The sequence below is a fragment of the Malaclemys terrapin genome, chromosome 2, assembly GCF_027887155.1.
Source record: "Malaclemys terrapin pileata isolate rMalTer1 chromosome 2, rMalTer1.hap1, whole genome shotgun sequence".
Taxonomy (NCBI): Eukaryota; Metazoa; Chordata; order Testudines; family Emydidae; genus Malaclemys; species Malaclemys terrapin.
The window spans coordinates 41,451,187-41,463,505 of NC_071506.1; the positions used below are offsets into that span (position 1 = coordinate 41,451,187).

The following is a 12,319-nucleotide window of genomic DNA, read 5'->3' on the forward strand; positions in this document are numbered from 1 at the left end:
GAACGACAGTCACATGCAGATCTTGTGGTTTGGGTCATAACATTATGCAACCTCCTTCGCATATCCAAATTTGTTCTTCCCTATAGGAAATCGGTTTGGTCTGCGTGTGATACATAATTCATTTATGGGGGTAGGGAGATTAGTGATTACCTTGATGAGATTTTATAGAACGTAGCTATGGGACAGGCACACTGGGTTAAACCCTTGCCTTCTTTTGTCAACAGCATGATAGTGGTTGATGTTAATTTGGAAGAACTTATTTTGAAATTACGATTTGTGTGAGTAATCCCTGAATTTGTAAGGAGTTATTTATTTGATCCACAAAGATTTTGGAAAAATCTATCCAAAACCAATTATGGGCCATGAATCCGAGTTTTCTGAGAGAGTTAATAAAGTTAACAGTCATTTAATCTCCACCTTCCTAGCACCCTAATCTTTCTGTTATCTAAGCATATTTAAAAATACTTAGTTCCATCCATAATTTTTCAATAAATACATTAAGACTATAACTCCCATCAGAAACTCACATCAACAACTTTAAAAAAAATGTGCTAGTTCAAAAAGAATTATTATGGGGAAATTCCATGGGATGTGTTATACAGGAGGTCAGACTAGATGCTCACAGTGGTCTCTTTTTGCCTTGGAATTTATGAAGCTGGATTTTGACAGGCTTTTACATCTGATGAGAGGAGACATGATCTCTAATTTATCCCCTCTGCCCCCTCAGATACTCTTGTGTGATCCTTCAAGATTGAAGAATCATTTGCTGTTGAAGACAGAGCTGATCACCAGGAGTTTACACAAGCTCTCTTTCGTGCCAGAACAGCCTCATCTAGAATGCACTAATTCATATTGTGCCAATGTGCACTCCAAAATAAAACTTTCATGGCATATATGGGTAATATAACCAGGAATTCAGTTTCTTGCACATAAAACTCTTAATCATAAGACAAAGCTCTAGTGAGTCCTTTTAAAATGTTCCCCTCTAAAGCTGCAAATCTGTCCCGATTGAAACTATTGCTGAACAGAGGCAGATGGGAATATCTGAAATGGGGGGAAGCAAAACTGACCAACAAATGTATGGTCATAGCCAGTCTACAGCAGCAAACAAAGATCACAATATATGTAACTCAAAACAGGATAACACTTCTCCTGAAGGGTCTCCAGTGTAACCAAAGCGTTATTCTTTTCAACTCCCATCATTGGTAGAACACGGCAATACAAATATTTTGATTTACTTCACAACCACACTCACAATCATTGAAAAATTCTTTCAAGTTTCATTTTCTTAGAGGGTGGAGAGGAAGTAGAGCAACTCTACCGTTGTACATCCGTAACAATAAACGTTAGATTTAGGTTCTAGTCCTGGATCTGCAACTAGTCTTTTATATGACCTTCAGCAAGTCACTTTCCCTCCTGGAGCCTCAGTTTTCCCATCTAAAAATGGGGATAATGATACTGACCTCCCCTTTGCAAAGCACTTTGAGATTTACTGATGTAAAGCACTGTAGAAGAGCCAGGTATTATTAATTATTATTATTCAGAGATTAAATCCCCAAATATGCTGAAAAAGCTGACATTTCCATTTTCAAGGGACTATGGCTCTCTAGCAACACCATGCAAAAGATAAATAACCTGTATTTTGTTGGTATTTCAGCTCAATGTTATTACAACTAATTTATACAGTTGCTTAATTTAATTCAATGTAAAGACAGTGAATAAAATCTATCTACATCTAAAAAAAAAAAACAGTTACTAACCTTTTGTAACTGTTGTGCTTTGAGATGTGTTGCTCATGTCCATTTCATGTTAGGTGAGTGTGCTCGCCACATGCATCGGTGCCAGAAGTTTTTCCTCAGTGGTATCCGTAGGGTACCAAGTCTGGTGCCCTCTGGAGTGACACACATATGTGCCTCCACCATCCCTCAGGTCCTTCTTGCCGGAACTCCAAAAGTGGAGAAGGAGGGTGGGTCATGGAATGGACATGAGCAACACATCTTGAAGAACAACAATTACTAAAAGTTAGTAACCGTTTTTTCTTCTTCAAGTGATTGCTCATGTCCATTCCATGTTAGGTGACTCCCAAGCAGTGCCATCGGAGGTAGGTAAGAGTTCATGGACGTGTTGATTGCAACAAAGCTCTGCCAAATCCAGCATCATCTCTGGCTTCCTGGGTGATGGCGTAATGAGTGGTAAACATGTGTACTGAAGACCACATCGCAGCGCTACAGCCCGCGCTAACTCGTAACAGGTGCGGATGCAGCGGTGATCCAGTTTGAAATCCTTTGAGAGGACACTGGAAGGCCCTTCATTCTGTCAGCAGTCGCAACAAAGAGTTGAGTTGATCTGCGGAAGGGATTGTTGCGCTCCAAATAGAAAGCTATGGTGTGCCTGACATCTAGAGCATGCAGGCATCTCTCATTGGTCTTGTGAAGTTTCAGATAGAACACAGGAAGGACAATATCCTGGTTGATTAGAGGAGCGTGCAAAGTCTAATGTCTCTCCTTCTCTTGGTCCAGAACTTGAATCCCTTACAAATGCGGCACTTTTTGTGGATATGGGACTCACCCAGACACTTCAAACAGCTTAGGTGTGGATCGCTAATTGGCATTGGCTCCTTAAAGCGATCACATGACTTAAAGCCCGGGGAACAAGGCATGCCCCATCTCTGGTCTAAGTCCCTCAGGGGACTATTCGCTAAGGTCTACTAGCTATTAAGAACTGTTAAGAACTGTAAACTAACTACTAACTAACAACTATTTACACAAAAGTTAGAAGAACCACTGAATAGAAACCGCTTGCTAGAACAAGGGGAGCGTTCCAGCACCGACATTGGCAATAAGAAGGAACTGGAGGGGGAGGCTTATACTGGAGCATATGCATGCCACTCCAGAGGGCACCAGAACCGGTCCCCAATGGATACCACTGAGGAAAAACTTCCGGCACTGGTGCATGTGGTGAGCACACTCACCTAACATGGAATGGACATGAGAAATCACTTGAAGAAGAAGCAAGCAATCCTTTCCAGCTCAGAAAGTAAATGGCAACAAGTGAAATGAAATATGCATGTAAAATAAAGATAAAGCATCAATATACTTACCATTTGGAAAAGCTAGAACACTAATGATTAGAAAGAAGAAAACCACAGAGAGGATACCCTTCCAAATATTATCTTCTGGGATAGAATCATTCCTGAAAAGACAGACATCATCAAGTTAGTAACATGACTTTTTTGAAGATAATGACAAAAGGCATTCTAGATACCAGGTTAATGAAATACATTTGGAAATAAGCTTTGAAAATCAATGGCGGTTCACAACCACTAAGAGATGCTAACTTAGTAATGGTTTCACTTGACACCCTTACACATCCACTTATACAAGAACAAAGCTAAACATAAAATCAATATACACAGACCAGGAGCACAGCTTCTAGCCATTGTCAGAACTGACTGCAAAGTTAAAATAATAAGATTTAAATTATTCCTCTTCTTTTGGAGAAAGGTTGTTGTTATATTATAGCCAAATAATAGACGTAAGCATCCAGTGTGAATATCTTGACAGGAAATCCTGGCAAGCCTGATTTAGCTGTTTTTCCTTCTCAGACAGCTAAGAGTACCATCTAGTTTACATGGGAGATCCACCCATTCAGAATCGATCTGGCTTTTGCAAATAAATTCTCTCTTCTTCAGTCAGTTCTAGGACCCTTAAATAACAAAATCAGTAAGTGTAACTTAATTATTAGTAACTCAAATACAAGCATAGTTGATATAGCACATCTTAATTATTACTATTAAGATTAAAATCTTATTGCTTATAACTAAATATTTTAATGTACTCATCATGAACTTATCTAGATACCAATATACAATGCACAGAAATATATTCCATTATTTCTTCCTTTCCTTTTAGCGTCAAATTTTCTTTCTAGTTTTACAATGGACTAAGCTGTGCATAGTGAAGTAAGGGTATCTTATTTCAGGACGGTTCAAAAATGAATCTGCAGCAGCAGAATTTGCCCCACAATAATTGCCAGGATGGGATCTGTGAGGAAATAGTACTGTATGTTAGAGTTTGCACTAACATTTAGCCTCAGATGCAGAATTATAAATGTGAGCAGAGCCGCCCCGGTGGGGCGGGAAGGGGAGGAGGTGGAGCCCAGGGTGGAAGTGACAGATTTGTCTCTTCTGGGACGGACTATGCCAGCCAATCGCACCAGCTCGCAGAGCCCCCCAAAGCGCAGGGCCTGGAGCGGTCGCCCCAATTCGCCCTACCCAAGGGGCGGCTCTGAATGTGTGACATATAATTTTCCCCTCTTCCAAAGTGCTGCATAATCTCCTATTTAGATTGTAAGCTCTTTGGGGCAGGAACAGTTTTGTTTGTTTTGTGTTTGTACAGCCCTTAGCATATTAGGGTCCTGGTCTATGACAACGGTTCCTAAGTATTATGGTAATACAAATAAAGAATAATAATACATTACACCACAACGGAGTGCTATGGCAGCCTTTCCGACCCGTGAAACTTCTAAGCTCTGGATAGGTCAGGTCTGCCATGCGAAGCTCCCACACGGCACGTGAACAGGGACCTACCAAATTCATGACTGTGAAAAACACGTCACGGACCGTGAAATCAGATCTCCCCCATGAAATCTAGCTATTGGAGGGCCAGGGCTAGGGGCGCCCCAGCCGGGGGCTCCTACTGTTCACCAGGCTCCAGCTGCTGGGGTGGGGTGGGACAGGACTTCCTCTTTCCCTGCACAGCTGCTCTCAGGGGGAGATCAGACCCATCTCTGGGTACCTCCCCTAGCTGCAGGAAGCTCATGGCTGCTACTAGCTCTGAAGACTCCCAGCAGCACAGGGGAGATCAGACCCACCTCAACCTCCGGGAATCTCCCCCAGCTGCAGGAAGCTCCACAGCTGTTGCTTTCAGAGCCCGGAACTGAGGGTGACAATCCCACGACCCCCTACATCAGCTTTGCAACCCCACTACCACCCCCTTTCGGGTCAGGAACCATGTGGTAACACCACCCTGAAATTTCAGATGTAAACATCTGAAAATGTGAAATTGACCAATTAAAAAACCCTCTGGCCCTGAAATTGATCAAACTGGACCATGAATTTGGCAGGGTCCTACATATGACTAAAGCTCTCACCAACAGTTGAGAGCTTTACTCATAGTTAATAAAAGATATTTCCTCATAAACCTCTAAAGCACCTCATGGCAGTGACCTTTCTCTAATCTTCCCCCTGTTCCATCCAGATTTACTAGTGTCCGTTTCCTGCTTGTAGTGCCACCCATGCATGTCTTAGAGTCATTCCATGACTAGCTTAAAAACAGGAATTCTGCCCTAGCACTGGGCTCCCTGTGCTCCTCCAGGAGTTCTGCCTTGATCGGAGCTGCTGCCCTGTCTTCTCCTGCCAACCCACAGATTCACAATGGCTCAGCATACAGAGGTAGTACTCCTCTGCTACAAATTCACGTAGCAGTGTACATTCATTATTTTCACTTAGTAATGCCTGGTAGAATGTTTTCCATAAAAATGAAAGCTACTGAATGATTTAATAATCAAGTAAAATTGCTGCATAATTCAGTGCAACCTAGCCACATATGTTAGAGAAGGATGGACTAAGTCACTTAAGTTAAACCTAATGTGGCAGCAAATATATTTGGCTTTGTACAGATTAAGATTTCTGAGCCTTGTAGAGCTTTTTTTTTTTTTTTTTTTGTCATTACATCACTACATGAACAGATCAGATCCCCCGCCCCAAGACCGTGACTATTGTGTTAATCTAACATCTTTCTCTCTGTACATCCTCTTTACTTACTACCTACTAGATATTCAAAGCCTTAATTAAGAAAGCCAAAAGTTACTGCTTTAGTTAGTTCGTTTTGGGATTAATACAGTGACACTTTTTAAAAGGATGTTTATCCTGTCTTCTTGCGAGAGGTAGGTAAGAAAAAATGTGAGTCAGAGCTTAGTTACTGCTTCTAAGCTAGAAGATAGACTACAGTGTTTGTTTGGAAGAGGTGTTGCTGGGAATCCCGAGAGGAAGGTGCAGGCACAGGGAAACAAAATGACTGTCACAACAAACCATAATTAAGAAAATGTACTCTTGAGGGGCTGTGCCAAAAAAATAAAAATTCTGCACACAATATTTTAAAATTCTGAAAATTTTATTTTTGATAAATAAATGTGGAGGCTCCAGCATGGTAGTGAAGAGCACAGGCCATTGGCTGCATGGAGGTGGGAGATCACCCTAAAGCCCCCACATCCGAGCACACGGACTCGGTGGTTGAACTGTGTCAGGGTCAGGAGCAAGGGCCGAGCCTGCCCAGAAACACCCTATGGCCCTGCCCCTCCGTGCCAGGCATACCAGGTGGGGGCAAGCACGCTCAGCCCAGCAGGATCCAAGTGTGAAGGGCCTTTGTGTGGGGGGACAGGGTTCTGTGTGGGGCAATCTGGGTGTGGGGGATCTGGATGAACAGGGCTCACTGGGGGGGTTATGGGTACAGGTGCAATGGGACTCTGCAGGGGGGTCCAGGTGAAGGTGGTTGGGGCTCAGCGGGGAGTGGGGGGGCTGGATGCAGGTTGCTTGGTGGGGGGGAGGGGTGTCTAGGTGTTGAGGGAGTGGGGCTTGGTCGGTGGGGGTTCAGGTCCAGCTGGCTGGGGCTCAGTGGGGTGGGGGGGTCTGGGTGCAACTTAACCCTATACAAAACTAAATCAGAAACCAAGAGGTAGGATGGCCCAGACATGTTGGTTTAATCAGCACTGTTCCAGTGTTTTGAAGGGATGGGAATACACAGTCCTGCATTCTATTCCTGCTTTAATAAAACACAGCCTGTCACCTCCATTAAAATGCTGCTGTGTGGGCTTCACAAAGGAGTGCTCACCACAGCCATCCCTCAGTTGCCATTTCCCCCTTGTTGATTGCCTCTCAGCTAAATGAAAGCCATATCCTCCTCCCCAGAGGAGGAAAGGGAAACAGTGGGGCACAGTCAATAGGAATCCCAGCTATAGTAACAGATTTGGAGCTGGGAAGCCAGAGACCAGCTTATCCAATAGGAAAAACAAGGCAGGTGCAGCAGTTGCCCTGAATATTTAGGTGACAGATACATTAGAAAAGCCTAAAATAGGCAAATTAGGCAATTGAACACACATTCAAATTTACTTTGTTGGCTTTTCCACATTGAAGCAACCCCTCTCTGAAGTCTAGCTCCACACCAGTCTGCCAACTTCAGGACTGTGACCTCTGTCTCCTGAGGTCCTAATGAAGAACCACTACCAGGTTCCCAAAACTAAGGATGGATCTGGCTGCTGCATCCAACAGAAGAGCTTTTCCCAGGTTCTTCTGAGATCCTTAAATTTCTGGCATAGAAGGAACTGAGGACGAGACAAGAAAGAGGCTTTCCAGGGCTGAGTTAGCCCATCCTTGTCTGATGTTCCTTAAAAATAAACTTGTACTAATAATTACACTACTAAGTGTATAAGACAACATGCCTGAATTTTGGGTTACCTGGCTGCATTGCACATGTGAATCTGTCACAGGTGGGTAGTAAGTGACTGCAGAAGGAAGGCAGCGGTGAGTCATTTATGTCTAGGTCTAAGGAAACTGGAACTCTGAAGGGATATTCCAAAGGGGCAGAGGAGTGATTGGGACTGGATGGCCCAAGCATGGGAAATGAGAACATGGTGGGTAGAGGCTCAAACATCATGAGGAGGAAAACAGGAAAGACAGACAGTGGGGAATGTAACTGGAAACACATGATGATATACTCTTTTCTTCTCTATGCCTATTCAAACAGCTAGGTACATGTGTTGAGTATTGCCCCAGCAATGGAAGAAGAGGTGGTATGTTCGTATTACTCAGATTGAGGAAGTTTTCATAGCAGTTGGTAGTGACAAGTAAGGAGAAAATGAAGGAAAACATGAGAGCTGTCATCCCCCATCCTTTGAGAAAAAAGAGAGAGAGAAACAAGGAGAGATGAAGAGATGTCAACAGGCAGTTGAAATGAACTGGAAATTAAAGGGAGCAGAAGAAAAAAAAAGGGGGGGGGGGGCAAAAGAGGAAGATACCAGAGCTAGGGAAAAAGTGACAGCAGAGAAAGACAAAAAAAGAAAAAGAAAACCGACAAATCTATCCAAAAGCAAGTATCTGAGCACCTAGTTAATGCTCTGTGTCTTGAGGACAGTAGACCTGAACTGCAGCCCAACCCACCCTTTATTTGGTAAAACATAAGGACTAAGCATTTCTTTTTTCCCCCTGGGTGAATCATCAGTCCCAAGGACCCAGTCTTCCAAGATACGCTCAGCATCTCACAGCATTGTGCCCTAAAAGAATAACCAGTTGGTTTTGTCCAAGGATAGATTTAGGCAATGATAGCAGATATGGAACTATTTATGCAAGAGAATATGGAGATACAGGGTCATAGCCAAGATTTAAAAAAGGGGTCTCTGGGCCATCCTACCCAAGTTACAAATGACAGTAAATGTTGACACTTGATGAGAACAAGGGACGCACTTTATCAAATGTATCTTATTGAGTGCCACACAGGTAGTAATAGGAAAGGGATGCATTTTGTTGGGAGTTTCTAATTAGATTTTTGATTTTCCTCTCTCACAAACAAACATTTCCTCTCTCACACACACCCTTCCCAGTTTTACAAGATTTATTTTGTTACCTTTGTAATTTAACGATTAGCTATATATTTATATTCTCAAAATCAAAGCTATCAAATTACACGTTTTTTTTTTTTATTTTATCCACCCTGAGAAAAGTAGTGGTTCTCTCCTCTGTAAATCTCTGTTGGTGTTCAATCAGTAATAAAAAAAGTCTAGTTGTAATCTGTGACCATATACATACAATGTCACCATGATCAACAAGTAAACAGTAAACATGAGTTCAAATCCTGCAAGGCTTTCTTTGGCAAACCCCCCACTGAAATTAGTGTGCTTTGACTAAGGACTGCAGGGTTGCGTCTATAGTGAAGAGAATTCACAAACTCCTGCTCAGGAAATAAAGGTTTCTAGCAATCACCAAGCCAAAGGAGAATCACAAATACATGAGCAAGAATGTGACCCTATTCAGAAGGAGACATTGGCGCATAGACATATGCACATATATACTGGCCCCATTTCTGCAAGGACCTCAGCATGAGTGGACCTCTATAGATTACAAATAAGACCCCAATCCTGCAAACACTTATGCATATGCTTAGCTTTACTTCTGTGAACAGCCCCAGTGACTTCAGTGGGACTACTCACAGAAGTAATGTTAGCACCTGAATAAGTGTTTTCAGGATCAGGGCTTAAGCCTTCACATTACCAGTGGTGTCTCTATAGAAGAAAAAAATTTACAAAAATGATTGCATAAAACAATAGTGTTCAATAAGCAAAAGATGTGATGCTATACAAGAAATGGTGTAGTTGATAACTTTTTTATTTAATAAAATAAGTCCCAGATAACTGCTTGAGAACTACGTTCACTTCAAGGAAGACTTCAACTGATGGTTTACAAAAACATGGTAGGAAACTAAATAACACTGAAAAAATCACACAGAGTTAGACTTTATGGTACTGAGAGCAAGCTTTGTTGTTTGTTAAAAAAAAATTTAAAAAAAGGATATGAATCATTTCTAGTACCTGATACGCTATATCTTGCTAGAGATATAATACTTTTTAAGACACATTGTAATTTGGATTAAGCTCATTGAAAAAGGCCAAAACAAAGTCTTATTTTGATGCCACAGCTATGGTTTGATAAGATCTGTTACAGCTCACTCTCACTAATCCTGAAGAAATTTACCAGTGAGTATGGTAACGAAACAAACAAACCCACCCTCCCTCCACTGTACACTACCTTCTCCATCAAGAAATAGGAAAAAGAAACGTACAACAGACTTAACAGCATTGTCTTCTGTCATGATAAAAGGGACTAGTATCACTATCACAAGAGATGCCTTGTCTTTATCTACAGTATCAGCATTTAAAATAATCTGAATTTGAGAGGTTCACTCAAAATATGTATTGAGTAATGAAGATCTCAGGTACATAACCAAACATACAGCAAACCCAAATGATTGTACTTCAGATTTACCCTGTGCATAAAAAACACCAGGCAAAGTAAATTAATGCCAGTTTGAATAAAGCCCTAGTACGACAGTCTAGGATGCATCCTCCTGCTGCACTCAGGTGCTTTCCAAAGACAAAAAAATATCTTCTCTTTGTGGGTATTTTTAGGAGTCCAGGACAGAAGTAATACTTGGCAGGGATGCCTTGACAGCATCCAGAAAGGGCGGGGGGCAAACTCCAGCAGAGGTGCAGAACCCCAGTCGCTCTGTGGCCATGTTCAAAATAACAGCTTGTATTTTTTTTTTTACAAAAAAGAAAATCTGGCGCATGGTAGAGACCAACCCATCCCGGTGTGACTGTCCCCCAGCTAGGCTGCGCCTCCACAAGTCACTGAGCTACTGGCCTGTCGCCTAGCCTGGCAACCTTCATGCCTAGCTAAGTAACCTTCCCCGGCTCGCTCCTCCCATCCAGTCCCTCCCGCATTCATCCTCCCTTCCCCCCTTCACTCTGGGCCGCCCCCCGCCCCGCGCACCGGGTGAAGGCGAAGGCCATGAGGCTGAGGATGGTGAAGCTCAGCAGGGTGATGGTGTGGGGCCGGTAGAAGAACTCCAGGGTGATGTCCTCCACCTGCTGCTCGTTGATCATGCGGAAGTGCAGTCGGTAGTTCACATCGTCCTTGCTCAGGGTCCGGCTCCCCACGCAGGACGCCATCTCCCCGCGCGGCGCCGCCCGGCCCGGCCGCCTGCTCCGCTCCGCTCCGCGGCTGCTGCTGTTGTTGCTGGGGAGGCCGCCCGCGGGAGGGAGGGAGAAGCGCTCTCCCCGCCCGGGGGCCTGGGCGCGCGGGACCAAACGGGCGCTGGGACCAAGCCCGCCGAGGCGGGGGGGTTGGGGCGGAGAATTACTGCGCGGGGGGAGGGAGCAGCCGGGCCGCGCGGGGAGAGGGGAGAGAGTATCAACCCGCACCCGCCGGCAGATGGTCTCGCCCGGGCAGGAAGCGCCTCTGCAGGACGTGAGGGAAGGGGGCGGGCGAGGCAGGGTAGCTGCGTGCAGACCTGCCGGGAGGGGGCGGGGCGAGGCGACAGGAGGAGGAGCCAGTGGCGCGGCTCAAGGCCTCGCCGCCGCCTCAGGTGAGACCTTCCCCGCCGTTGTCACTCGGCCGGAGCTGGGCCGGGGGCGCTGGGGATGGGGCGGGCTGCGGGCCCGCGGCCGGAGTTGGGCCGGGGGCGCTGGGGATGGGGCGGGCTGCGGGCCCGCGGCCGGAGCTGGGCCGGGGGCGCTGGGGATGGGGCGGGCTGCGGGCCCGCGGCCGGAGCTGGGCCGGGGGCGCTGGGGATGGGGCGGGCTGCGGGCCCGCGGCCGGAGCTGGGCCGGGGGCGCTGGGGATGGGGCGGGCTGCGGGCCCGCGGCCGGAGCTGGGCCGGGAGCGCTGGGGATGGGGCGGGCTGCGGGCCCGCGGCCGGAGCTGGGCCGGCGCTGTGCTGCGTCGGTTCCCTCAGCCTGGCACTTCAGGCCGCAGGGCTTCTACCAGCGGGGCCGCCTCACAGCCTCACTTCCGTCCCTCTGCTGCCGCGCCGCAGGGCCTGTGTCTGGGGGGGAGGCTAGCCGCGCTGGGGCACGGACCGGGCCTCCTCCCAGCCCAACACCTCGCGGGGACAGGCTCAGAGCCGGGCTCCGGGCACGGACGCGACAGGGAGGGCAGAGGCAGCGGCAGCAACCCAGGCACGGTCTGAGCGTCCCTGCGCCCCCCAGTCCTAGGATGTCTTGGGTTTTAATGACTTGTATGAGGCCTGTTGTCTCACTTAAAAACAGTGACAATAGATATTTGTAAGGGGCTTTATCAGCTAGCGGTTCATGTGATTCTGTAATACAAGAAATGGTGAATTGTTTGATTCCTGGGCATGACACTACTTTGACTGGGGTTATGTTAGAGTCAGACCCTCCTGCTTTTTTCAGACCACTTTAAGTGCTGCATTATCTATAGGTCTGCTGGGTGCTCCTGCTTCATGTGTCCCGGGGAGCTGAGTGTCCTTGGCACGGTCCTAGCTCTGGGATCTGTCTGAGAGCAGGAGCACATAGTATAACTTTATGTTGGTATAACTTATGTCACTCAGGCATATGAATAAGCCACCCCTCTGAGTGACATGAGTCCCACCGACTTAAGCACCGGTGTGGACTGCGCTACCTTGGCCGGAGAGCTTCTCCCCTTGACATAGCTGCATTGGGGGTGCATTGCTGTAAGCTCTCTACTGTA

General features: G+C 46.0%; 2 protein-coding genes across 5 annotated transcripts in view; one reads left to right on the forward strand and one right to left on the reverse strand.

The window, feature by feature from the left end:
* The window catches only part of PTDSS1 (phosphatidylserine synthase 1), a 53,318-nt gene extending 42,382 nt beyond the window's left edge, over positions 1 to 10,936 (reverse strand). Inside the window, exons 1-2 of one of the 2 annotated variants that reach the window (XM_054020518.1) lie at positions 10,601 to 10,936; positions 3,101 to 3,192 (exon numbers count right to left, since the gene is read on the reverse strand). In XM_054020518.1, the coding sequence (XP_053876493.1) occupies positions 3,101 to 3,192; positions 10,601 to 10,779 (271 nt within the window). In that variant the 5' untranslated portion in view covers positions 10,780 to 10,936. The remainder of the gene's footprint in view (positions 1 to 3,100; positions 3,193 to 10,600) is intronic. The other variant, XM_054020519.1, reaches the window with a different exon arrangement.
* MTERF3 (mitochondrial transcription termination factor 3) overlaps positions 10,654 to 12,319 on the forward strand; it is a 28,169-nt gene continuing 26,503 nt past the window's right edge. For 2 of the 3 annotated variants that reach the window (XM_054020520.1, XM_054020521.1), the window contains exon 1: positions 11,095 to 11,195. The gene's annotated coding sequence lies outside the window, so the exon portion shown is untranslated. Of the gene's footprint in view, positions 10,729 to 11,094; positions 11,196 to 12,319 lie in introns of those variants that run through there. The other variant, XM_054020523.1, reaches the window with a different exon arrangement.